Here is a 27879-nt window from a genome sequence, read left to right as displayed (position 1 = left end):
CCCAGGGCCGCCCGGCAGCGGCTGCCCGCGCCACCCAGAGCCCGCCCGCCGCGGGGCAGGGGGCGAACGTACAGCGAAGGGGAACAGCGAGCCAGGGCCGCCGCGCCACCTCCGGGGCCGGGAGCGCCGCCTCAGGGCGCGGCCGCCGGGGCAGCGCTTCCCCCGCTGCGCCCCGTAACGTCCCCGGAGCCGCCACGGCCGCAGCCCCGCCGCGCCCCAGGGGCCACACGTCCCGGTCCGGCCCCACCGCCCCGAGCCACCCCGGCCACCACCCCTCCCGGCAGGCCCCGCGGCGCGGTGCAGCCCGCCGGCGGCGCCCCGTGAGGCCGGGCCCCAGGACTACATCTCCCGGCGTGCAGCGCCGCCCCGCCCGCCGCCTTCCCGTCTCCGCCGTGAGAAAATAACCCTGAAGTTCCCCGCGATCAGCTGATCCCGGCTGACAACGAAGGGAGCGGGCGGAGGGGGCGCGGGTCCTGCCCTGCCGGGCTCCTCGCCTGTATGGTCGGGGTGCCGGCCGCTGGGGGAGGGGAACCGGGACACTCCGCCGGGCGCAGGGTGGGCGCGGGGGTGGGGGGAGGCGGAGGAAGCCGCGGCCGGGACCCGACTCCTTAGTCACCGGGTGCCGGCGGGAGGAAGGGGAAGAACGGTAGCCGCCGGCTTGTAAACAATAGCCCGGCTCGCGACGCCCGGTGCCGCACCGCCTTTGTTCCCGGCCCCGTCGCCGCCGCTCGGCGGGAGGAAGCCGGGGCTTCCCCCTTCCTCCCGGCCCGCTGCTCGCAGCAGGACGGCGCCGCGCTGGGCGCAGCCCCAGGTAGGTGCGGGGCGCGGGGGCGCGGCGCCGGCCGGCACCGGCCTTACGTAACTACGGCCGGCTCGCGGGGGGCCCCCGCCCCGCCCCGCCCGGGAGCGGCCGCGCCACAAGTGCCGGGCGCCGCGGGGCAGCGCTGCCGGGGCGGTGGAACCGGCTGGGGTGCCGGGGCCGGCCCGCGGTGGGACCGGCTCTGGGCGGGGGGCGGCCGCGGGCCGGTGCGGGCAGGCCGGGTTGGGGCCCCGCGCCGCCGGGCGGCAGCAGGTCGAGACAAAGGCGGCTCGGTGCGCAGCCGGCCCTCAGCGGGCGCCGGCCTCGGGGGCCCGCGCTGGCAGCCCGGGGCGGGGAGGGGGGAATCCGCCAGCCCGGCCGCGGCAGCCGTCGGTGTCCGGCGTTCCGGGGAGGAGCGCACAAGAAGCGAGCGGATTTCTGTTTATCGGGAGAAGCGCATCAGGAAATTCCCAGCAAATAAATGCTGTGAACTCTGAAGGAGGAGCCTAGCTGGGGAGCGAAAGCGGAGAATTTTCTAGTATTGACAGTGTGTGTGTACATGTGTGTGCGCTTCGAGTCCCTGCTGCTCGTTTTGCCCCTCTTCACCAGCTGTCTCCCTCCGCTCTCTCCTTCAGGGGAACACTTGCCCTGCCCGCCGAAGTACCCAACACTGGGGTTTTTTCTCCTCATTGAAAACATGTTACGCAGTTGAGCAGAGACAGAATGTCTGGCAGCATTTGGGTATAACAGTCTGTGAAACCAGTCACATCGTTTAAGTTTATTTTGGAGAAAGAAAACTTCAGCTGCAGTCACCAAGACTCTTCCTGGGAGGCACGTCAGTGTATGACGCTTACAGAAACATCTACTGATTATTTAAAATTAAGTACAGACAGCATTCCTGTTGTGTCCCTTTCCCCTGTGGAAATACTAAATTTGCAACTGCCTTCTATACACCTCATTGTTCAAAGCAGAAACAGGAGGGAAAAACACTGCTTTAAAGGAGTCTGAAAATGAGCGCCCACACACAAACTGCAGAGAAAGGACAGAACACGACGCTCCTGTGCCAGGAAAGCTATGTTTGCAGTGGGACAGATGAAGCAATCTTTGAGTGTGATGAGTGCCGGAGCCTACAGTGCCAGCGTTGTGAAGAAGAGCTGCATCAGCCAGAAAGGTTACGGAACCACGAACGGACCCGTATAAGACCCGGTCATGTCCCATACTGTGACTCCTGCAAAGGTGCCAATGGGAACATAATGCACGCCAGTATGACGGGCTCAAGGCAGATAGCAGCAGTGAGGTGCCAGGTGTGCAAAATCAACCTCTGCGTGGAGTGTCAGAAGAGAACGCATGCTGGGGGGAACAGAAGGAAGCACCCTGTCACCGTGTACCATGCTGGCAAAGTCCAGGAGCAGGAAGAGGAGGAGGGAATGGATGAGGAGACCAGGAGAAGGAAGATGACAGAGAAAGTTGTGAGTTTCCTCTTGGTGGATGAAACTGAGGAGATTCAGGTAAGCAGTGCTGTGGTTTGTTTGCATGGGTGAGATCCTTCAGTTTCTATCTTAGTCTAGCAGGCTGCTGTGATGCATGATTAATACTTGAAGTGTAACTTGGCAGCAACCGTAACAAAATGAGGATAGCCAGTTAGAGGCTTGGAAAGCGAAGCTGGTGAAAGAATTGACGCTGTACTGAGACACACACAACTAAGATAAGAGCTGTCTGTGCAGGATGCTGATCATTCCTGAACAAAATTGAACTGAGAGTATTGCAGTAGGTATCCTGCAAATGGGAATGTTGGCAGCCAATCTCCTACTGTATGACTAGGAGTGGGCACTGCACCAAGTCTAATGCAATGCAAGACTACAGCTCCCTGCTACTCTCCTGTAGCATCAGGAAATCCATCTGATTTTTAGGAATGGGATAAAGTAGAAATAAGCATCCAAAGCGTGTCATCCAAGTCCTACAGACACCGTGGTTAAGCTGTATTGCTTGTCACAAATGTTATTTCTTGTTAGCCTTTTGCTGAAAAAGGAGGAAATCGGCCATCAATTTGGGGTATGCCTGCTGGTAATAATGATAAAAATACTAGTTGACCAGGAACAGCTCCTCAGGAGACATTTTGGAGAGTCTGGCATTCAATTTATGCCATTAATGAACTCTTCTGTTGGCCCTTACATTTGGTGTTGGCACTTTACAATGTAAAAATACTTTACAAATGTAAAAATACTTTACAAATGTGAAAACAGCGACGTGTAAAAGTCACAGAGCAGGTTAGTTACACAACAAAAAATTCAGCTTCATCTTCTGGTTTCCAATTTGCATCTTTCATGTTTAACCTCATTTAGGGAACACTGAAAGAAAATGTGAGGTCACCTGAAGACTCAGTATCTGGTTGCTCTGATTTGACATATCCATACTACCAGTGGTAAAAAGAATTGTGATGATATTCTGGTTGTTGGTCAATTAGCTATTTGTACCCATCACAGTAACAGTCAATGTCTGCCACGCATTGCAAGGAAACGTGACTGAAGTATCTTGTATCTATTCCATACAATAGAAGAGTGTGTGTGTCTATATAGATGCATGCTGTAATTATACTATAATATAGAATAGATGCAAGATACTTGGGTTGCATTTTGGTCAGTTCGGGTGTACTGATTGACAAATTCTCATGGCTTTTGAAGGGGCAAGGGAGGAAAGGATATAACAGGCCTTAAGATGCACTGATACAGAAAACACACAATGCAGGACACCAGTAACTGTAAAGTGAGTGAGTGAGTTTCAGGTGTAGTAGCAGTCTGGAATTTGTGTGTCTTCCCTAAGCACACACACATTTCCTTGTAATGCGTGGCAGATGCAACTGCTACTTTAAGATGCAGACTTTTCAATGATCTTCATGTAGCCACTAGAGCAAGCTCTGAAATGTCTTGGAACAGGGATGTCCTGGAAGGCTGCTCACAAGCTGTGGCTGTGTGTAGTTGTACTGGTTTAAATTATCTTTATACCCATGCATCTCTAAGCCTTATTGAGATGGACTTCTGGCTGCCTGTTGCAAGCAAGTGCATTGAGATTTAAATGTCATAGGCAGTAAAGCCAACTTCCTTATTGGGACAGCAATGGTCCTTTATCACATCATAGCCGTTTGATCAGAACAGGGTTGGAAAAGCTCTCCAAAGATGATCTTGCTTCACTATCAAGATGTTAAATCAGAGCTCTTTCACCTGGAGTGACCTCTTCCTCATAGCTGAATACTCACATGACATCTCGCAGCCAGTGTCAAAGCAGTTTGAGAGGTTTTCAATTAAAATATTTTCTGGCAGCTGGAACTTAGAGTGCTTGCTATTATAGTGATGTGTCTGCTAGTGAGCATGAGGACCTTTATTTAGAGAGGGCTGCAAGATGACTAGCTAGCTCTGAAGACATCTTCTGTAGCATCTTTTGCTCTTGATAATACTGAACAGCCAGTTTAGCTGTAGGAAAGTGATCCTCAGGTTTTTGTGCTTGCCATTAGCAAGATTATTGCTGATTACCTGGGGAGAAATCCTAAGAATGTTCTTTATTTAAACCAACCAAAATGCCAAAATAGTAATAACTTGAAATGTGGAGATTCAGGGTTTGATGGTGTGTGATTTCTTAAGCTTCAGCAGACAGGAGAAGGATTAATCAGAATTATGGTGTCCAGCTATCTTTAACCATCTGGTTTTTGACCTTTGGAACTTGAAGATTGTTGCATTAGTTAGGAAATAAGAGAGGAAACTGCTGATTTGCTATCAGTGGTAGATTCTGCCGTAGAAATGTTGAAATGCTAGTCCTACAAAATTAGGAAGAACTAGTTATGCTGCTGATCAAACATGATGGATCAAGGAACTCGCTGATGTATATGTATTTACAAACCTCTGACTGGAAAGTGGTTCAATGACATGGGAACACAAAGAGATTTCTTTTTTGGTTTCCTTTGGAAGTTGGAGTTGTTAAGCTCAAGTGGTTATGTTTCATCTCATTGTTCCTGTTGGGTTCTTGGAGGTGGTAGCTCTGAAACTGAAGGACATTTATGGCATGTGAACGATAACTGAGCTAGTTCAAGATCCAGAAGCAATATAGATTAATCCATAAGGAGCTGTGCTTGAGGAAATTAGTTTAGCTGAGAAGTAGAGAATCTTAGCTTGGGCTCAGCACTGCAGTGATACGGCTACGATAATTCCGAGATCTGCGTAACTGTTTTTGTGCCATGTTGCACAGATGTACTGGCCTGCTCAAAGCTTTTTGCACTTTGCAGACATAACCATAAGCTCAGAAAGCTGTGGACTACTTGTGCTTGTTTCAAACCCACTTAGTTAGGAAAGGTCCCATTTTAAACAACCACCTGTGAAGCATTTGTTTGTAGAGAACTGATAGTAGCTGAAGTTCAGATCTGTGAAATGAAAGCTTCTCTGTGACGTTGATCATAACAGTGCTATATCTGAGCACCTCAGAAACAGATTGATTATCTCATGTTAAGAAAATGCTGTTAAGGGTTAAATCCAAGTTTGTACCACAAGTCTGCAGAAGAACCAGAGAAAGAGATTGGTACTCGTGGAGTCCAACCCCAGCTGTCTCACCACACAGCGTAATGCTTTGCAACTTGTGTGTTAGTCCCCAGCCTTCTTGACCTACACCACAAAATTGCCTTTCCTTTTTCCAAGGACTTATCGCCCCTCATAAGACCTTATTGATTTCTTCTGTCAGAAAATAAATCTTGTCCATGTTCTGTGAACTGGCATCATCTGCCATTTAGATCCCATTCTAGGTCCTTCTAGGTCCTTTTTCTCAGTTTTATGTAGTATTTTATGTGGTAGTTTTATGCAGCATTATGCAGTTTCTCTTTATACAGTATTAAACTTTTGGCCTTATCTATTACATATCTAAAGCAGAGACTTCAATCAAATTGTTCTTGATAACTGCAGCATCTGTTTGTTAATTGGCTCTGACATAGTCTGTCTTCCTTGCTCATCTCTACTCAATGATAGTGTGGGGATTACTTCCTCAGGCAATTGCTTTGGTCTTGACGCTGCTCTCGTTAAATCTTCCACATCTCCTTTTTGCTGTGTTAAATTCAAACTGCATGCCGCCTTCTTTTTTGTGTGCAAATCCCCCAGCTGAATCTCCTGTTCTTCTCTGTCAAGATGTCAGATTTTCTTTCTTGCCTCTAGCTTGCTGAATTTTCAAGCAGGTATTGTGCTGTCACTAGTGCTGCCCCTTGCTCACAGGAGGCACTTCCCTTAAGAACTTAGAAAATTAATTGATCTGTTTTAAAACTCCCCTGTATTCATGGATCTATTACGAAAACCACAGAAATGTACAACAATAAAAACACAACTTGGCTTAGGATAGTTGTTTCAAGTCCTGCTACTGTTTCACTGTCTCTTGAACTTTTCTACTGGTCTGTATCTGTCTTTTGTACTTACATTTATGCAGTTTCTGGAACAGTATCCCGGTTTTGTCTTTTTACAACACCTTTGCAATAGAGCTTTTTAGCATAAAGCAGGGAGTTATCTATCAGTTGTACAGCGAACTCTACTTACGACTACTTCTGAGGTAGGGGAGAAGAAATGCTTAGCAATACATAACAACAATTTGGAGAACAAATGTTGAGACTTCTTACCACAGGATCAGAACTTGGTTGTAGTGTCACTAGTGGCTTCTGTGATAACACTTTGTCCAAAGCCATAATTAAGGACTCAGCACATACACCTTATAGAAGAAGAAAAAGTCTTTCATTGACCCCAGAAGATAGGGGATGTGCTTGATTGTTACTAGCATGCCTTAAAGAGTTCACTGATCTTTGACCTGAAATTAGCTCTGTCACAAGAATTTACCCAATCTCGGGGTTTCAAAGAAAAATAAAAGGTACTGACTTTGTAGCTTGTCTTACTAAGGAGACAGGAAGAAAAAAAAACTTCTTCCTTTAGCTAGTCACAAAAAATATCCCCAGCAGTATAATTTTGTGGGGGAGGAAGGAGCATACATTCATTTCTGGGTCTCCCCTGAGATACTGACTGTGAGCTCCCTTTCTTCAGTTAGCAGTTTATAAGCAGCAGTTAGAAGTTTATAAACTTTTCTTGTTTTGCCAATAGAGATCCATTTCCTAAATACAGCACCATTCTTTGAATTCTTTTTATTCCTGCTAACAGGGTTAGACACCTAAAGGATTAAGTTCTTCCCCTCAGCAATACTGAGCAGGATCTATATAATTCTTTGCAGTCTGTTCAGATGATGCCGTGTGACCTGTAGCTCTTATTTAAATACAGACCATTTTAGACAATCATTAAATAACCAGCCTCTAACAGTCCACGTGTCCTCCTCTGTCCCACCTTGTGAAAAGTGACATGTACAGACTGATAACTCCTTAGGGATGTAGCTGCTTTCCTCTTCTCACTCTCACTGTAAGCCTGATGAAAATACTGTGATTTTTTCCTTATTATCTATGGATTTAAGCCTGGCAAAAAGTGTAGGGATGAGAGAATGGAGAGTTACTAGGCATGCTTCTTCCTACTCGTGTTCTTTGTCAGTCAATGAAAGCTAATGTATGTCTTCTAAGAGAAGATCACAATCGCCAAGTCTTATGGCTTGCCTCCTAGTAGAAAAGCTTTTGTCTAGCAAATAGTACTAGTTCTTATGACACTCTTGCTTGATCTGCTGTTGGGGGATTTTTTTGTGTGTGTGTGTGTGCTTTAGGGTAGCACAGTCAGCTATAAGTTTCTGAGAATTTTAGTCCATATCCTGTAAAGTGAAGAGTCACAGCTGGTGTATGTGCTATGGATGTAAAGGAGGAAGAAGAAATCCAAGCTTTTTAGGTCAGTGTGATCTGTCTGATCAGGATATGTAACTTCTGTCCTTCATTGTTGCTGTACTACTAACGAGTTCTCTTTGTGCTTCAGAGAGGTTTTCTTGCCAAAGTATTTTTGGGAGTTTGCTGTCCTACAGTCTAGGAATTTTCCCCTTATTACTTTGGTGTTTTTCATTATTCCTCCCATCGCAGTCTGTTATCAGTTTTGCAGTTCTCTCTCCTGCACTGAAGTGCACACTGTTTTTCAGTCCGTGGAATAAAGTAGTAGAAAAACTGCTTAGCTATTGCTGGTTAGTAGTGTTCTTTCTTCCACTGGACATATACCAGTATTTTGAAGAGTATTTTTAGAAGATGGGAGAGGAGCCATCCATTCAACAAAGGCACAGCACCTTTACCAGTGTCAGGTTGACTCCTAGCTAATTTGAACACAGCCACTTTTAAATATTGCTTTTCCCTGGCACTGCTTTTGTACCTTGTTCATGATATGGTTCTCTTGGGCTGTAATTAAAGTAAAATCTCTTGCTTGCTTCCATTCTCTTTTGTCCGTATGCTGAAATGAGTGCAGGTGTGGAAGCAAGGGAGAGCATGTCACAGGTGAAAGAAGCTGGGTGGCAAGCCACTCTGGAATTACTCACTGTTTCATTCGAGGAGTTCCTGAGCCTCAGTAGGGTTGTTGGGAGAAAGAGGGTGTTCTAGCGCTTCCTCTGCTGTACCTCTCTTTGCTTGTATCCAGTGAATCCTTTTGGGCTTCTGGGTGCTGCCAGCAGGAGTAGGCTGTGAGTGCTTTGTGTGGGGTGCATCTGGCAGCTTGCTCTCCTGCAGCCCTCTGCCCTGTCCATCTTCTCCACTTTGTCCCTTCTGCAGGGGTCACTGGGAGGCAGGTGTTGCTGCAGTTTACCCTTTACTTTTTTACCTGGGTTGTTAATGCCTTGCTGTATGATTGCATAAAGCCAGAAGTTTCACAGTCCTTTGGCCTACCTGTCAAAACACCCTGCAATTGGGAAAATAACCAAAGTAACTGTTTTCTAGGAAGAGTGGAACAGTGATACAAGTAAGGTTTTTAAAAGACTCTTAACAAAGACAGTGTTACGGAGTAGTGTCCACGCAGGTGATCTGTTTACCCCAAGTGCTGAGGAAGACCAATAGGTACAGCAGGAACTTGCTCGCTGACTTGCTGTCTTCTGGGCAAGTCTCTTCACTTGAATGTGACCTCTGATGCTACAGCTGTGATGTTGGGGTGGTAATTGGTAGCTGTGTGGCCAAATTAACATCTGTGGGGAACTTGAAAAGTACTTAGGATACAGAATAATTATTTCTGCTTTATTGCTTACTGTTCTTTTTTAAGAGTTAGATGACACTCTTAAATTAGCATTACTTCTGCAGCAGTTGCATTTACCTTGAAGTCTTTATTAGTTTTGAGTTGTTGCAAAACTAGTTTTTCTGCTAGCAAACAGGTTAGTGAGCTGTCTAGTCTTCTGCTTTCAGCAGTTTCATGTAACTCTGCTCCATCTACAAGGGTGACTGACCTGGTAATAGCAATATTTTAGGCAATATTGCTTCTTGCGTTAGGGAGGAGTCCAATCAAATTGGATTACCTTCCATCCCCTTAAGTTTTTTTTCTACCACTGTCTTAAAACCTTTGAAATAGGCTCTCTCTCTTTGGGTAGGGTTGTTAAGCAGGATTTAACTCTTACCTCTTCGCCTCTTTCAGGAAAGAGTCCTGTAATAGATTGACATGGGCCCCAGACATGGGCAGCCTCCACCCTTCGTTGCAGGGACCTGTAGGTCCTGTTAAGACTCAATCTTGTTAAGTGCTGTACAAACCCATAAAAAATATTGTCCTTTAATTCCTTTGCTAGAGCTGTGGGGAGGAACAGGTTAACTTTGGTCTGAAAAAGTTTTTCAGTTCAGGGATATTGTTTTCATGGATGAGAAATCTTAACAGAACCTGTAGGTGGTACTGCAGTGAAGGCAAATAGCAGGTACAAAAAACTTGAGGTTAGAAAACACCCCTAATCCAAATGAAACCATTTGTTTGAGCCAGACCTGCACCCAGCATGGGGAATAAGGTCAAAACTAGCTAAAGCTGAGGAGTGTTGGAATCTAACCTTAAATCTTCAGGGTGTGCCTGTCTCCTCCTTTATTTTGCTGTCCCTGCATCCAGTGTCAGCTCACTCAATTTGGGCTTGAGCCTCTCTAGGATTCCGATCCTGAGAATGCTGATGTCTGCTGCCAGCTTGGCTGGAGTCGAAGCTATTACTGAGCATAATAATGATAAATATATTTAAGTGTTTGCTGGGTCAATGATTAATAACTTAGTCCTGAACAACAGATTGTAACTGCTGGTATGACATATGCAATTTTGTAAACTAACCCATTGAGGCAGCCCTTTTGGGAAAGCTTTCCCAAGCTACCATAAAATGTTTACATAAATAAATGTTTATGTAACATAAAATGTTACATAAAAAGTAACTCTTCGAGCAGTAGAATTAATAAAGTAATTTCTGAGATGTCTGCTTCCCATTATCCAGTGCTTATCCACATCTTCTCTCTTTTGGGGAAGAAGCAGCGTGTGTGCTGTCACGTGCCAGCCAGCATGCTTACTGGCTAGCAAGTATGGGCATGACTGCTCAGCTTACTAGTGTATCTTGGCTGTGTGGAGTGGACAAGAGACAAACTTTTTCCTCAGAAAAGTTATTAGCATCTTTCTTTTCTTTGCTGTTTATTTTCATCAGGCTTTTAGGAAATTTAAGTTTCAGAGGCACTTATTTTTCTACCAAATATGGCTATGTAATTGGATTATGGATTTTAAGTTGTATGTGGAACACTCAAGTAATGGCGTAAATAATGTTTTCTGTGGGAAGTCATGCAGAAGAAAAGGTATAGGAGACAAACTAGGGTAGGAAACTAGAGCTGCTTGGACTTAAGTCAGCCTTGATTCTTCATGAGCACCTGCTTATGATCAATATCTCTCTTGTTTGGAGGCCTTTGAAAGCCAGGAGGGAGTAATGACCTCTTGAGGTCTCTTTCAGCCTGAATTAGTCTATGATCTTAGTGGAAACAACATTTGAATTATGATAGTCTAGAGCCCGTCTCACAGCTCTACTGATGTCATGGGTTTCATAGCAGAGAGTTTCTTTTCCTCACAGGGAACTACCCAATCCTTTTTCTCACTTGGTAGCAAGAAACTTTTGGGAATATCAACAAAAGTTTCTCCTGGGGCAAAAGCAGGGACTTTCCAGCTGCTTGTATAATAGCTGTTGCACTTGAGTTGCTGGGGTAAGCCAGCTGCACTTCTTTGCATTCATGCACTACCTTTCCAGGAGTCATTGTGAGGGAGCTCTGCAAAGATGTGAATTTTGGTGGCAACACTGTACTGTAGTGCAGGTTATTTTTCTCAGATTAGTCTTACAGGCTGTAGTTGAAGAAATCTGCTTTAAAGGTTTCTCTCTTGTTTTCAATGTGCACTGAAATTCTGATGCAATGACCTAATGGTAGAACCTAGGGCTTTAGGCATGCACCCATAAGACTTCTGTATGCACCTACCTCTGGATAGGAACTCAGTTTTTTTAGAGTAAAACACAACGGCCAAAATCTAGAAGCTGTGTCGTAAAGTAGTCTGTGTTGAGGTGGGCAGATCTGACAGATCTGTTCTGTTTCCAGGTTTAATGATTGACATGATACTCTGTCCTTAAGATCAATTACCTAAAATTGTCTCCTTAAAAGGTTGCAGATCTTGTTTTAGCTTGCTTTGCCATTTCGCATCCTGTTTTCAGGTGTTAGTTTGAATTCTTGGAAACGTTATTTTTTTAAAATGTTTTCTGAACTGTGAACAGAATTGCTTGTATAGCCAGTGTTAAATTATACTTTAAGGGAAATAGTTGTTGTTTGGGGTTTTTTTTTCCACTTGGTTGTTTTGACCGCTTCTGCTTGAAGACTGATTTGTTTCAGATGGTTGCAATTTTATGCTGGTATATATTTGGATGTGCTTCTACAAATCTTGTAGCTTATTCTTCCATTCATTGAAAAGTGTGTTAAATTTATATCCTCCTAATTGTTTAGTGATTGTGTCTTGGAAGATATTGTCGTGTGCTGGTTGTTAGATAAGTCTAATGACACAGAAATTGAATGATTTATATGATGGTATCTTTCTTGATTGCAGAAAATTATTTTGGTTATTGAAAATATTCCGTTAAAATCAGGTCAAGCAAAGAGTAAGATTTCAAAATGCAACAACAAAAGCAAGTACCAATGTAAGTCAAAATGACAGTGTAAGACTAGCAAATGAAGGCGCTGTGGTAAATACTATGCTAAGCACTCTTGATTTTTGTTTTGAGCTATTGTGTCATCGTGGCACAGCTCGGGCTTTGTGCACTGCTTCCATGAATATTAGCAAGACTTAAAGGCTTCATAAAGAGTTTTAAAAGGAGAAAATTCTGGTAAAAATGTTGGATTCTCTTAATATGTTTGTTTTTCCTGGAGGCAGATTTAAAGTTGTATGAGTACAGGTCATTGGAAACTGTTCTATTTTATGGGGCTTGTTCTTAAGCTTTTAACATGTTGTTGTTCCAGTTACATTGTTTCCAAGAAATTCATAGGCAGGAATGTGATTTTAGCAGAACCTGTTTCTTGTCTCTTCCTACACAGTTCGACTTTTGTTATGGCTTGGATCTAGGAAACTTGTTACGGTAGGTATAACAGATTTCCAAGTATGGATGGCAACGAGTCTTCAGATCTAAGTGTGTTCCATGGCACTGTGGTATGAGTTTTTATGTCTTTTTTTAAAAAGGACTTTAGCTGTACAGTCTTCTGGTTTTCCTGCTGAAGACCTTCACCTGCAGTTCAGCTTAACTTGGATGGAATGACTGCATGGGGGGCTGGATGACAATTGCTAACAGAAACGTAGTTAACACTGTAAAAGAAGGCTAATTGGGATTCTGACCCATGATGGAGTAAAAACTGTGCTTTCTAGAAGACAATATTCTTTTAAGAGCTGTAACAAAAGTGTAAATGAGTCTCTGATGCTGGAAATGGCAAAATAGAGAAGGGGCTGGAGAGTTGCCTCTTGTCCTTAGGTTAGACATACAAAGTTTGCATTCTTGATTGACACAGCTGTGCAATTTAAGGAAGGTTTCATGTTTACTCTCTACTGTTCATGTCAGATGTGGAACTCTGGAAACGTGGGAATGGACACAGCTATGGAAACATGAGTCCTTTGCACATGCAGCAGAAGGTGGTACCATGCAAATTTCTTTAGAGATGAGGAGCAAAACTGAGAAGTGGGACTTGAGCCCCAGGAGTATTAGTACTTTGACACTTATTACACCCACTCTGACTTTGAATGTCTTTAAAGAACTTCCTCAAGGGAGGAAAATTCGACTACTGATACAGGGATTGTTGTGGATGTTTTTTTGAGAGTATCATCCCTGTGCTCAACAGTGGTTAAAGAAGACAAGCACACAAAAGCAAGGAACATCCAATGACATATGAGCATATTCAACAAAAAGAAGGGATTTTTTTTTTTGGTTGTATTGGTTTGGGTTTTGGTTTTGTTTCTTCCACCCCCTACCCCCCCATGGAATTTATTGTAACAAGATGTTGTAGGATCCAAAACTATGACTAGGTTCACAAAGGGGTTAGACAACCTCCTAGAGGCTATGTCTACTACTTCTCTACCAAACATGAGTCTTTAGATGCAACCACTGCTTGGGAAGTCCTTTGACATCTGACTACTGAGAGCTGGTAAAGCATGCCAGGAAACATTTAGTTGTTTCATGTCTTCTCACCCATTGCTGAGACCTGTGAGACTCAACATTGGACTAGCTAGACTTTGGTGCATTCTTGTGCTCCTGGGTGACTTGCTTGTCCAAATCACTCCTGAGTTCTGTCCTGCAAGGAGGCCTGAAAGAGCCTAGAGCCTTCAAAGGGGGTAACAGCTCAGTGCTTTGGGTGCCTGATTTGATATTCAGTCTAACTTTTCTGCTGGAGTGACCTGGATTATTGATGTGGAACCAACTTTTCTTCTGCCTGGCTCAGCAATCCAGCTCTTCTTCCCGCAATAAGTTGCCCCATTGTCAACGTACATTGAGTGTGAAAGAAGGCTGCTGGTGTGGACATCTGCATTAGCTCAGCTTGGGACAATTTCAGCTGCAGTAGAGTTTGTGTGAGTTGACTGCTGTGGTCCTTGTCCTTTGTGCCTTCTGATGTTACTAACTCAGCCCCTTCCACAAACTCTCCCAAACTGATACTGGAATAACAACCAGTGCTGTCTAAAAGACCATAGTTATTAGTTGTCCTGCCAATCCTTAAGCAGCTGTTTGAAGACTGCTATTTCTTTGAGACATCCAGGGAGTACATAACCACTGACTCCAGCAAAAAGAGGGTCTGCCACCCTTATGGTAATAAGTTTGGGAGGTGGGGGTTAAATTAAACAAGATTTTCGTATTTCTTTTTGCTTACATACAGATAACATTATTATCAAATCTGTGAATGTTTATAGGAGCTATCCCATGAACCAAGAACTTCCTTTTATCCACAGAGACATCTCCAGAGACATTAAGAGAAACTGCATCTGTTGTCTAAAATTATCTTCCTGATGACAAGCTAATAATCACAGCTACCAAAAAAGCAGACCCTTTCTCCTGCACCTGTAACTGGAGTGTATCTTGATGGTCTCCCACAGGCACCAGAAAAGTTTCTGTTAGAGCATTTTGATTTGTTTCCTGTTTTCTTCCATACTGTCAGGCTGCCCTGAATGTTTTGAGTCCGGGAGAAGCTACTGCAGCCTTACAGTCCACAGTTTCTCTTTTGAATGCTGTTCCCAACCACAGTCTGGCACACTGGTTATTTTTTATTTTTTGGCACGCTGGCGGTTTTTTATTTTCCTTCAAAGTCTAGATGCTGCTGATAGATTTGACCAGAGAAAATGGGGCTGACTGAGTCTTAAACTAATTTGCTGATCTAAGAATAAACTTGTTGAAAGAAACCATTTGTTACCTCATGGCTTCTGTGGATTGCATATCGTGAGACCTTCCAAATGTACTTGGGGGAGGAGGGCCAGGAATAGCCAAGGAGCTTCCAGAAGTTGAGAGGCCAGTGAGAAGGGATGGAAGCCCTGATCCTTTCAGCGGATGGGAATTCCTGGAGGGAATTGTGATGGAGGAGGTGAATTTAACCCTTCTCAAAAAGTGCCTCTGTCATATTCTTCCCAGTCACGTAACACATGGATAAAACCTGTTGGAAGAAGAAAAAGCAAGTGATAAACAACCATAGCCGAAAGCATGAAGCTTTTGAAAGCCAAGGCTGTGTTCTGCAACAAACCCAAGGCAGGCTCTTGTACAGAGCCCCTAACCTGCTTCATTGCTTGTTTATGTGTTCCCTGTTGCTCTAGTACCTGAACAGAAAATGCCCTATTCTCTAACCTAAATAGCATGATTTGTGTCACTTAATCCATGTGAAGCCAAAGAGAAGTTACCTGCTGAAGGCTGTCTATACTTTCTTGGGTTTGTGTTTGTGTGTGGTGGTGTGTGTTTGTTTTTTAATGAAAGCACAATGCATAAAATTATGAAACAGATCATTGAGGTAGTTGTGGGACTTTTGTAAAAGCCAGTTTGACCTGCTTCAACCAGCTGACTCCAGTGCACAACTTTGCTTTCTTTTTCTCTGCCCCTCCTTTTAGCGGAAGGATCTATCAGCTGGAGAGCCCTGGCTGTGCACAGATGCAGCACAGCTGCATGGAGGAGTGTGTTCTCCCTAGACAGGTGCTCAGCCTCTGTGGATGAGGCAAGTTAAGGTGACAAAAGCACTCCCTTGTTTTGTGCCTGAATTTGGATGCTTGCCAGGAGACTAGTGCTACTGAGAGCATTTGCCGTGCTCCAAGCAGCTGTTCTGGCAGACGGGGAAGTAGGGTTGTGCGCCCTGCCCTGAAAGGACTGCCTTAGGGAATGAGGTGAGGTACAAGAGGTTTCACTAGACAGATAATCACCGTGAGGCATCAGTTTCAAAACAGCTACATGATGGAGCAGCCTGAATCCCACTGATGCGTGTGTGTTACAGAACTGCTTTCTAATATTTTTCTTTGGATTTCTTGGTGCTTCAGAAACTTATGATAGAATCTGAATAGGAAGTAAACATTCTCATTAATCTTATGAATCCTGGAACCAGCTGTGTTTCCAGTGTTGTCTATTCCAATTGCATAGTTATAATTTTTTTTTTTTTTTTGAAGGTAAGGAATGAAGAAGACTTTATTAAGAAACTGGACTGCAGTCCTGACCAGCATCTAAAGGTAGTGTCCATCTTTGGGAACACGGGGGATGGCAAGTCTCACACCCTTAACCACACTTTCTTCTATGGCCGGGAAGTCTTCAAGACGTCTCCAGCCCAAGAGTCTTGCACAGTTGGAGTCTGGGCAGCCTATGACCCTGTCCGCAAAGTGGTGGTAATTGATACAGAGGGCCTCCTGGGGGCTACTGTGAACCTGAGCCAGAGAACACGGCTGCTGCTGAAGGTCCTGGCCATCTCTGACCTTGTCATCTACCGTACTCGTGCTGACAGGCTCCACAATGATCTCTTCAAATTCCTTGGTGATGCCTCGGAGGCTTATTTAAAACATTTCACTAAGGAGCTAAAAGCTACCACAGCCCGCTGTGGCCTAGATGTTCCTCTGTCAACTTTGGGTCCAGGTGTCATCATCTTTCATGAGACTGTGTACACCAAGCTGCTGGGCTCTGGTGAGTAGGCAGTAAGAAACTGAATTACGATGTGCTAAGTGCTATCTATAAGTTGCCAGGTTGCATTGAATATTCGGTGTTCTTTATTACCATGTAAAAGATGCGGTTTGCATTTTAGTCTGGCTTGTTCCAGTCTGGGACCCAGGCTATGGAAATAGCAGATCATTCCCTGATAGCAATCTGACTACCCCATATCAGCTAAGAATAATCCTCTTAGCCAGCTGGACATCAGCACTGACTAGTCATGATGGGAGTTCTGCCAGCCATAGGAGGGGTCATCATACAAGATCATGAGTATGTGTGATATGGCAGACGAAGGTGAAAACTGAGACACCCTGGGGTTTTGGCAGGGATATGGCGTATCATGTTGCAAAAAACCTAACAAATCTCTGTGTAGAAACTGGGATGAGGAAGAATAATGAAACTGGTGAACTTCACTCTACTTTTTAAAATTCTTTGGACTAACGTCGTTCTGAGGCTGGTGTGAGGTTGGGGCTGAGGTTATGGTGGCACAGAGAAGATGGTTTGATGCCACCTTTATCTGTGCAAGTATCTGATATGGCCAAAGCAGCAGGCCTGGCTCAGTATTATTCCCATCACTTTCAGTGTTCTTCACCAGTACTTTTAACTTGGCTCATGCCATACTGGATTATGCATATTTAAATTGTTTATTTTATTGGTGTGTCTGAGTGAAATGCATTGTTCTATTGAAGTCACGGCATGTTTTGGTTTTGACTGTATAGGGATCTAAATTTTTTCTCCTGGCCCCACTTTTTCCATGCTTCAAATGGCACAATGAAACCTTTCTTTATGCTGTCCCTTTCTGATACTTTGACGAGCAAGAGCCCTAATGAATTGGCCTGCACCGGCTGAGGCTCAGTCCTGCTGTCTGTGAACATGTAGGAGTCTTCGGCTGTGTAATACCACAGCAGCTTTCTGCTGGCCCACGTTCTCATTTTGGCTTTTCTAACCAGTAAGGTCTTGAGCTAGTAGAACTTGACGTTCTTTCTGGCTCTTATTAAAGTGACTTCTTAATTGCTTTAAACTTACCTGCCAAGGCAGTTCCTTTTCTTACATAGCAGTTTGCTGACTAGCAATGCAAAGTTTCATATAGTTGTTGAATTGCTGTTTCAGCAGGTCAGATTTAGTGACCCATAATGATAGCTGCACCTGCGTGCAAAGTCAGTGTAGTAGAATTATATTTTTATGATAACTTCTGATCATGGTAGGAATAGGAAAGAAACCTCTTCACATATGGATTTGCAGCAAGCTGTAACCATCCGTCTCAATGGATAGTTGAGATAAGTGTGTTTATATAGCTTTAGGGCAGGGAAGAAGGGGCCTGCCTTATTCTGAAGTGTACAACTGGTACGTGGAAGCAGGCAGAAGAATGTGGTCAGCTCTGTAGTCTGACCTGATAATGGCTAGTTCTGAAGTGCTTTGCCGGGTACAAAGGGTTGATAGAGGCTTGGCCTTCCTTGCTGTAGGACTGGCGTGGAGAATAAGCAGCCCATGTAAAGTTCATGTCCTCCGCTTACCAGGGTGCTACGACTAGCTATACCAAGTTGTGGTCTGGTGTGAAGATCTAACAAGTGTGCTGATGTGGATTTTCCTTATATTATGTCATAAATTGCTGCTGCTTCTGGATATCTGTGTTTCCAAACCTACATGTTTCTGGTTTTACCTGTGGAACTTGGTTTTAGGATCTAAAGCTGTGTATCAAAAGCAGACACTGCTTTTGGAAATAGTTTGTTTCTTTTCCTTCTTGTAAAATATAATTATAACTGCATTCCAAATGTATTTGGGTGTAATTAGGAAAACACTAGCACTGTGCTGAAAGCACTGTGCAATTTAAATATTATTTTAAACGGTCAGTTGTTTATATACTTGCTGATGCTGTCATATATAGATCATCCTTCTGAGGTTCCTGAGAAGCTCATTCAGGATCGGTTTCGGAAGCTAAGCTGTTTTCCTGAGGCTTTCAGCTCAATCCACTACAAGGGAACAAGGACATACAATCCTCCAACAGATTTCTCTGGACTTAGGCGAGCTGTGGAGCAGCAGCTGGAGAACAACACCACTCGGTCACCTCGACAGCCTGGGGTTATCTACAAAGCACTAAAAGTAAGTGGAGAAGAGTTCATCACGATCTTTATTTGTATCGCTGCTGCTAGTAACTGTCAGTGGCAGCTAATAAAGGTAGAGCATGGGAGCTAGTGATGTTGCCGATGTCTGGAGGTAAAGCAGATCTTCCATGAAGATGATGACTTTTGTGTAACAGCCGGATAGGCTGGGTAGTTTGGGTTTTTTTTTAACTTTAAAACTTTTGGCAAAGACCTTGAAAGGTCAAGAGAAGTTGAAGAGCAAAATCAAAAAAATTGGGCCAGGAAGAAACCGACTGGGAAAGAAACAAATAACTGATGACAGATAGGAGGCCCAGAAGGAGTTATTGGTGAAATTCCCAAGGATGGCCTCAGCACATGGGGAGGGAATGCAGAAGGCTTGGAGGGAGTTAATGGTTGGCAAAACCTAGCATTGAGTGTAGTGTAACTCAAGGGCTATGAGGCAAAAAGGAGGAAGGAGATGTGTTGGTAGGTAGGGAACAAGGTGGGATCAAGCCAAATGAATAATCATTTCACAGGTACAGCATCAGATCAGAAGGCTGACAAAAAGAAATCAGAGAAAGCAGCTGGTGATTTTCTTAGAAAGGTCACTCACTAGGATGTCAGAGAGATTTTTGGGTCTTCAAATTTGCAGTCTGTCCTATGGGTTTCTGCACATTGCTACCACTACCTGAGAAGCATGATATTTTCATTGGCCTGAAGAGCACAGCTGTCATTGGGAAGGGGTGGGCAGAGCTGGGGCATATCTACAGAAGAAGGTAGTGTTAGCAGTTTTTTCTGATGTTAGTTGCAGCTGTTGGAGCAGATAATTCCATCTGCTCTGTATTTGGGGTAGCTGAAACACAGAGGGAAGTATTGGGGTGGCATGTACACAGTTCCTTGCATTAGGGAGCAGACAGGCAGCAAGGCAAAACCAGCTGGAGTGGTTAGTTCCAGTTTGATTTCTAGGACTTTGTTGCAATAATAAAGTAATTCAGTTTCAGATATAGCTGCTAGTATACTTAAATACGTGTCCAGTAGAGTAGAGGCTGTGTTCAGATCACTACTGACTAGAAATTAACTTTTTTTGCTTCACTGCCTTGAGGACGCAAGGCTTGCTAGAGACCTATGTCCACCTCCTTTAACTTCTGAATCTGTTGGCCTGTATCAGTCAAGCTTGAAAAGAGATCCTAAAGCTAATTTCCTTTAAATTCTCTGAAATCCGATGTCTGTGTAGAGATTTTATTTGAGAGAAACTGTGGTGAGAGATACACACGTGTCTGTGTTTTTGTGTGGGCAACCCTTGTTAGACAGCAGAGATGCTCCCCCCCTACTCCCTGGGAGGAGGGGAGAGGGAGGAAAAGAAGAGCAGGCAGCCTCTATGGTAACCTCAGCTGTAGGAATAGTTACAGTTAGACCTTATATTTTCAGAGATCTCAATCCAGAAAACCCTTAACCAGTGCTAACTTTTTTTTTTTTTTTTACCATAACACCCAAAAGAACTGAAAAAGGTGAAGTGTGTCAGGGCTAAGGACTGGCTTAATCTGCGAACAGATGCTCCCAGGAAAGGAAACAAATCCCTTTGTCTCAGTTTCACCAGAGAAGAACAATTATTCAAGAGACCAGAGGAAAACTCAGGGCAGCACTTTCTGAGCTGAGGGGCCAAGAATGTGTCCTCATGTACTCATTGTGAGAATTTACTCTCCGAGTTTCCTTCTGGAGGTTTCCAGAATGCAAAGCCCTCTTAGCAAGAACCCTGCTATTGTGGGCATGGGTTGTATGCATAGAGGTAGATGTGATCTTCTACCACACATTTCTACTATAAAATTCAAAGTAGGAGCAGGAAGAGAAGAGAAGAATAAGGATCTTACAAACATTCAGGTCACTTCCATATAAGTGCAATATTGTTGTCTTTCTTGGTTTCTAATTGTCGTCTTGATTTCCACATCAGTAAGAAATTATTTGTTAGCTGTGTACTCTCTTGCCTCTCCCTCCAGTAGGGAACCCATGCTTTTGCTTACAAAAGCTTTCTTAAAATGTCTGCATTGCTCTCAGTCCCTTACCAGTTCATTCTTTTCTATTTGACAGGCTCTAAGTGACCGGTTCAGTGGGGAGATCCCCGATGACCAGATGGCTCACAGCTCTTTCTTTCCAGATGAATATTTCACATGCTCCTCTGTGTGCCTCAGCTGTGGGTAAGTAGATGAGAAATGCACCCTCATCCTTCTAGAAGATAGTGCTGCCCTGGTCTGCAGCCCGAGAACAGAAAGTTTCTGTGACATCTTGACACCTGACATGACCTGTCATCAGCTAGTACTTCCAGGCAAAATTAGCTAGAAATTGAACTCTTATATGAATTGCACAGCTGTTATTGCTGCATCCCAGCTGGATGCATGGTCTTTGCCTACTCTATTTTTGTGTATGGCTATAAACCTGTTCTGCCCATATCTTCTCCCCAGTGCACACAGGGTGGGAAGAAAGGAGTGTCTGAAGAAATCCCCTGACATTTCCTATGATGATTTTTCCTGCCATTTTTATTACCTAAACAGTATAAACAATCCTAAAGCATGCATCATGGACCTGGGCTGCGTTCGGTGACTAGATCTAAGTGGAGCCCCAGGTCTGATTAGAGCTTGGCTCTCTGTGAAGAGCCCAAAGATTGAGCCTTAAAGAGCAGCAGATGGCAGTCAGTGCTCTGGGTCTGTGAGGCGCTATAGCAGCATGATGTTATGGCTGATTGTGCTTCTGGAAACATTTTCTTTCAAATGTGATACGGTGCTATGTTCCTGCACTCATTAGAGAATTTCTAGCAGCTCCTTGCAAGGGCTGCAGTGTTAGCTCTGTCCTGGTCAATTTCCAAACTTGGTTAGTCCTTCCTAAAATTCTCTGTGACATTTAAATTGGCTACAGTGATCGTTTCCTGCACTAAATTGTTGTGTGGCACTGCTTTGTACTGTGAAGTAGTGGCTATGCCTCTTTCCAAAGAGCCTGCCTTTCAATGATAAAGGATGTAATTGCTGTATGTACGGTTGTGAAAATGGTTTGGGGTTAAAACGTCTATGCAAATGCAAGATAGTAACATGAATTAACTTTTGGTGACATCTGTCCCATATCTAACAGCATCAGTTCATGGTTTGCTTTTGCATACTCAGGTGTGGCTGCAAGAAAAGCATGAACCATGCAAAGGAAGGAGTCCCTCATGAATCAAAAAGCCGATGCAGATATTCTCACCAGTATGATAACAGAGTCTACACTTGCAAGGTGAGTAGTGACGCAAGGATAAGGTCTGAAGGATGGAGAAGGAAAGGATGGCCCAGGAAATGAGGAAACATTTCATGATGGAATGAGGAAAACAGGCATGTGCCTGTTTTCTTCAAGTTTTTCAAATGGGAGAGGTGCTTGTGGCTTTAACAAGAAAAATTGATCCCCAGTTTTGCTTGGAGAGGTCATCAGCTCTGTGTGCTGTGTGTCATTTGATAGCTAAATTGTGAACCCAGCTGCTTTCAGCCTGGCTGATGTTGACCTTCTACATACCTGATGTGGTTACTCTTCTTATTTGCTTAGGCCCATTGCTTGGTATTAGCCAATTTTTCTGAAGGGTGCATGCAGGAAACAGGAAAGTTTTCAGCTACCATAATGGTTTTTATTGTTGTAGAAATGCTTCCCTGATGTCGTTATTGATAGCGGGTTTTGTTTTGTTTTTAAATCGGTTCTGATGAGCGCTCTCCTTTGCTGTGGAGACAACTGTGTGCCAAGTTATATGCTTTATGTGGCCAAACAGCTGCGAGACCTGGAGTCCGGGATTCCGAAGAACGCAGCTTTAATTGAGCCTTTGTGTTACAGGCCTGTTATGAACGAGGGATGGAGGTCAGCGTGGTGCCAAAAACCTCTGCTTCCACTGACTCCCCTTGGCTGGGCCTTGCCAAGTATGCCTGGTCGGGGTGAGTACTGCAGCTAAGATCTTTCTGCTGTCTGTTGCCTCCACGTTGCCTGGTGCGCTGGACTTCCAGTATCTCACTGAGGTAACCTGTCTTCCTCTTTTGCAGGTATGTGATCGAGTGTCCCAACTGCGGGGTGGTGTACCGCAGCCGACAGTACTGGTTTGGCAACCAAGATCCTGTGAACACTGTAGTGAGGACAGAAATTGAGCATGTCTGGCCAGGGGTAAGCTGGTTGCTGAATAGTCTTTGTGTATGTGTGCAGCCATGCACGTGTCTATGTTGATTCTTCTGGACACTGATGGAGAAAATGGATTTGCTTTCATTACAGCTGGTTCATGTCTCTGCTGTTTAAAAGAACCTTTGCAGGGGCCTTCAGTCATCTTTTGGCTGTCTTGAAATGGCTAAGTTACAGTTTATGAACGTGTTTACACTGTGAAAACCTACCCCTGTGTTTCAAAGTAGGACTGGTGAATTTTTTGCTCCTGCTTGCCCTCCAGTTAACAGAAGCAGTGAGTGACAGACATCTGCATCTAAAAAAAAAAGTTTTCCTGTTTTTATTCTCAAATGAATATCCATTTAATTCCAGACTGATGGATTTCTGAAAGACAACAACAATGCAGCCCAGCGTTTGTTGGATGGGATGAATTTCATGGCACAATCAGTATCTGAACTTAGCCTGGGACCCACAAAAGCTGTGACCTCCTGGTTGACAGACCAGATTGCCCCAGCTTACTGGAGACCCAACTCTCAGATCCTGGTAAATAGCAGCTGCTGTAGAGAAACACTTTGTGTAGCTAAAACCATCCTTACCCTTTAAGTAATACAGTATTTTGCAGATTCCAGATGCGTCTTGTTTTATTGCAGCAAGCAAGCCCTTCTACAATTTTAAGAACTGAAATGCTTTCAGCTCTTCCCATTCTTGACTAAGCCAGAGTCTCTGCCCAGCCCTGCTAAAGAGACTGTTGCTCCCTACTTTTTGTGAGCTCCTCTCCCAGCAGTATTGTGGAAAATCCTAGTGTGCATGAACTTGCTCTTCAAAGCAAGGAATCGACATCAACTCGCTACTGCAGTTGATAGTACTATTTTTATAGGTGCAGATTAAACTGATTTCATGCCAGATGCAACAAGCTGGCCCCTGCAATTTAACTAGGAAAGGATTCCCTGCGTCTTGCAGGGAACAGATACTTCTTCAATGAAAACGGCCTTCTGAATTCTTACCCCCCACAAAGATCAAATATCCACCATTCAGCCCTGCGTGATGTGTCTGTAATTAGTTGTGATCGCGAATGAAGGGATCATAGCAATCTATTGGCTTAACTGCTGTACGTCTACCTGTCTGAATTGCTTCCCTAGGGTGAAGTTATACGACTGATAGCACCCAAGTCTTAAGTGTAACTATATTTTTCACAGTTTTAGTCTGAGTCTTGCCATCCTGGGATTCTGCTTTTTATTTTTCTATTAAGGAAGATCAAGCTAACAGTTTTTCTTTCTATGTTGCTCTGATTAGAGTTGTAATAAGTGCAACACGCCTTTTAAAGATAACGACACTAAACATCACTGCCGGGCCTGTGGAGAGGGCTTCTGTGATGGCTGTTCTTCTAAGACTCGTCCAGTGCCTGAGCGAGGCTGGGGACCAGCACCAGTGCGTGTGTGTGACAACTGCTATGAAAACAGGGGCATCCAGTTAGGTAATTTTGAGTTGATTGTGACAGAATTATCTCTGGGCAATAGTCTGAAGCCTTTGTCCCTGGCTTCTGGGTCACAACCATTCCCATTGGGTGTAGACAGTGTTCAAAGTGGGCTTTGGTACAGAGTTTTTAGTAGGGAAGCTCACGAGCTCAATGCCTTTTGGCAGGAAGATGACCCTTGCAACAAGCTACCAGATATCTGACCCCCTGACAAAATTATTTTCTAATTGGATTTTTACTTTGGTTTTTTGGCATCTACTGATGGTGTGGAGCTAGCATCAGAGCAGGGATGCTGCTCTTTCAGCAGAGTGTGTATTTTGTCCATTATTGCTGAAATGAAAGCGAGAACTCTGTAATCCAAGGTTGGGGATGTGGAAGATAAAGGCTGAGGAGAGGCTGCGAGCTGCTCTTTGGGTTTGCTGCTGGTTTTTGCTGGTGTAAATTACCTGAAACTTGGCAGAAATCGTGCTGGACCTAGGTGTTGAGGCCTTTACTCTTGTGTCATGCAGATGTGGCTGAGCTGCCTTCAGACGAGGAAGGGGGGACACTTATTGCCAGGAAGGTGGGGGAAGCTGTGCAGAACACTCTTGGAGCAGTGGTGACAGCCATGGACATTCCCTTAGGTAAGCTCTGATCTCTTCTGATGGATTTTTTTGTCTAGAGGCATTTTTGTTTTCACAGAGCAAAACTTCTGATTAAACTTCAAGAGTCTGTGACAGGCTGACCCCTCCACTATGTTACCACTGTTGGTTGAGAGTTCTGCAGCCCCCTGCACCTCTCTTGCTTGATGTTTCCTCTTGGTTTTCAGCACATTGTTTCTGCAGTTCACACCTCCTCTTTTCTCCCTGTTGTGCAAATCTGTGTGCACCGAGCTGTGAGTAATTTGTGCTCCCCTGATGCATCACTGCGGTGACCTGCCACCTGGGGTTCCCTAAAGACTGGCCAATTAGGAAGCATTTTATCAGGTTTGGTTTTCTTCCAGAGATGCTGAGTGCCTTTTAAATGTGTTCATGGATATTACTGGTACTCGGTACTTCTGCAAGGGAGGGCTGAGAATCTGAAGTTGTCCAGGTCGGTAATGGTAGGAAAGTAATCAGTAACGTGATTTTTAATGGTGAGCTTAGTACAGTGAACATTTGCTGCTCTTTCATGTGCTGGGTGGCAGTTCAGGTATGTCAGCAAATACTTTGTATTTGAATCTTCTGTTGATGGACCTGACTTCCTCCTCATTGCAGCGATCATCGTTCCACTGCTTTGCCTGCAGCTTGTGCTGGCATCACCCTTGTCCGACTCAATGAAAGGCAGAATAAATCCCTTTTCTCAGTTCAGACAGTATATGCATATCTGAAAGTTTGGTTTGGTGATTCTGTTTTTTTGGCCGTGGCTGAAACAACGTAGGGAAAGGCAACTGTCTCAACCTCTAGAAGAGTCTGCTTAAGAGAAGATGCCACCATTTAAGGAGAGACAGTCTATCCCTTTGAAGAGAAGCAGAGCATGGGAGAATGGCAGAATGGCCTAAATGGCTACCCATTGCACTGAAGTATTCTGTCAGTAGGTCTTCTTCCCCTTAATGGCAGTGATATAACTTGCGGTGTGTGAGTGCTTCCACTGGAGTACATTCCTGATGTGCTCATGTTCACAGATTATATTCTTCTCCCTCTTTCTCCTCCCCCCACCTCGCTTCCTCCATAGGTCTGGTAAAAGATGCTGCCCGACCTGCATACTGGGTACCAGACCACGAAATCCTGCACTGCCACAACTGCCGGAAGGAATTCAGTATCAAACTCTCCAAACACCACTGTCGGGCCTGTGGCCAGGGGTTCTGTGACGAATGCTCACATGACCGCAGAGCGGTTCCCTCTCGTGGATGGGATCACCCAGTCCGAGTTTGCTTTAACTGCAATAAAAAGCCTGGTGACCTTTAACCCCAGGCTTTTCTCCAGATCTTTGCAATTCCTTATGTTCTCAGGGTTACAAATGAAAATATCTGGTCTCCCTTTCACCTCTTAACCTGTTGCAGCCAGAGTGCATGTTTCCAGTGTCTGGCCTCCTCTCATGTTATATCCATCTTGGAACACTGGGAATGAGCTTACGTTCAGCCTCTAGGTTTTAATTTCAAATTAAATGGGGAAGAGAGAAAGCTCCCTTGTAAATGAGCAAACCAAAATCCAGTGTATTTTATTCCAAATAAAGAAAAACAAATATATCAACTATGTATAATTTAGTATGTTAAGAATATACAGTTGGCTAATGAAGCTTTGAGTATTCCTAGTTCACATGATGGATGGTGGTGTTCCTTAGTATATTGGATCAGACTTAGGGCCTTCTGATTCTTCTTTTGGAACGTCTTGCTGATCACGATGTCCTGTGAGGAGGGTTTGGACTCTGTGCTGCCAGGAAATCTCCAGTGTTGATTTATGAATTATACCTGGTAATTCAACCAGCCCTACACCTGGAGGTGCCATACTTCTAGCCGTGGAAGATTAAACCCAGATTCATCAGCAAGTTTGTATGAACTGTGATATGAGCAGTGGTCTTGCAGTGCAAGAGGTACCAAGTTGAAGCAGACCCCTGGTAGAGACCAGTAGAGCTCTGAAAGGTAAAGCAAATCATACGGCACAAGGCAGAGCATTCTGATTTTGCCATTTCAACTTCAGTATCATATCAAAAGGTAGGAGGGTGTTGCTCTTCCTGACAATGTTCTCATGTACTCAGGTTTTCTTCAAGTTTCTCTGCTAGCTTGTTTCAGTTAAAAGTTTTGTCCAGAGCAGAACAAGAGGACAAGTGACATAGGCAATTCTGAAATATGAAGTTTGGGGTGTGATGGCTTTTCTTCTCCCCCACTGTTTGAGTGATCCTGGAGCCTCTGTGTTCTCAGATGCGGTTGCATAGAAACAGCACAGATTTGACTTCCCTTTTTTTTAATAATACAAATTTACAAATCCACCGGGAAAATGGGAACCTTTCTTCTTTGCTCCTAGCAACTGGCACTCACTGGACTTCATCCTTTTATTGAAGGACTGCAATGAATTCACTATTTTATTCTCAAAAGCAGCACTTAACCTAACTAATACTGTCTTGTACTGTGGATTTGTGGTTCCAGTTATAAGAAGTAAGAGACCATTGTGGATTAAACTGCCTAAAATTCTCCCTTCTTGGCTTACATAGACAAGAATTCTTCCACCACATGAGAACTGTCTCCTCTTGGAGTGGCTGGAGTCTGATGCAATGTCCTGGAACTGTGGTATTTTTTCCCCAGCTTATTAAATGTGCTCTTGTGTAGATGAGTGCCCAACACCCTGTTTTAGGACTGTATTATTAAATTAACTGCTATAAAAGACTTTATCTTCTGAACAAGTGTACTGACTTTTTTCCTTGTAACAAGTGGTTCTCACTTTGTCTCTGAAAGAACATACAAAGTGATGGCCTTTTCACAACTACATCCAGCCTACACATGGAAGTAGACTTAGAAGATGTTCCGGGATACCTTTGGTACTGGCTGAGTTTACTGGGACTGTCTAATGTTTTTTGTAAGCAAAGTCTGCCATAAACTGACATTTGCCCAAGGGAAGGCATGAGTTAGGTAGAAATCCTCTCTTAAAAGGCATTCTGCACATCCAGCATAATTCTGTGCTTCAAAGTATTTTTATTTTTTTAATGGGTGAGCACCGTGTTCTTGGTTTGTAGGCTGTGCCCTGTGTGCTGTTTATGCATGTAGCTTTACTACCATGTTAATGCACAAAGAGAAAGCAGCCATGACATTCCTTGTATAAAATCTTTGGTATCTGTTTCAACAA

General features: G+C 44.2%; 1 protein-coding gene across 2 annotated transcripts; it reads left to right on the top strand.

Moving 5' to 3' along the window:
• Positions 1-275: 275 nt before the first annotated feature.
• On the top strand, positions 276-27879 carry ZFYVE1 (zinc finger FYVE-type containing 1). Of its 2 annotated transcripts, none has more exons than XM_055794216.1 (12): positions 276-392; positions 1435-2307; positions 15847-16351; positions 18261-18475; positions 20542-20648; positions 21606-21714; positions 22297-22394; positions 22500-22617; positions 22981-23151; positions 23902-24082; positions 24592-24705; positions 25775-27879. In XM_055794216.1, the coding sequence occupies exons 2-12, from the start codon at positions 1810-1812 to the stop codon at positions 26005-26007; spliced, it is 2349 nt and encodes a 782-aa protein (XP_055650191.1). In that variant the 5' UTR covers positions 276-392; positions 1435-1809; the 3' UTR covers positions 26008-27879. The 2 variants fall into 2 exon arrangements, with proteins under 2 accessions (XP_055650191.1, XP_055650184.1); XM_055794209.1 differs by lacking the exon at positions 276-392 and adding an exon at positions 431-811.

The sequence above is a fragment of the Falco peregrinus genome, chromosome 1, assembly GCF_023634155.1.
Source record: "Falco peregrinus isolate bFalPer1 chromosome 1, bFalPer1.pri, whole genome shotgun sequence".
Lineage (NCBI taxonomy): Eukaryota > Metazoa > Chordata > Aves > Falconiformes > Falconidae > Falco > Falco peregrinus.
This window is presented reverse-complemented; position numbering and strand designations above follow the sequence as displayed.

Bases quoted from the DNA above. Each gene is read 5' to 3' on its own strand.
- ZFYVE1 (XM_055794216.1), top strand. From the start codon at position 1,810: ATGAGCGCCCACACACAAACTGCAGAGAAAGGACAGAACACGACGCTC. The intron at 18,476-20,541 runs GTAAGTGGAGAA...TCTATTTGACAG, and splicing joins TTATCTACAAAGCACTAAAA to GCTCTAAGTGACCGGTTCAG. The intron at 22,395-22,499 runs GTGAGTACTGCA...CCTCTTTTGCAG, and splicing joins GCCAAGTATGCCTGGTCGGG to GTATGTGATCGAGTGTCCCA.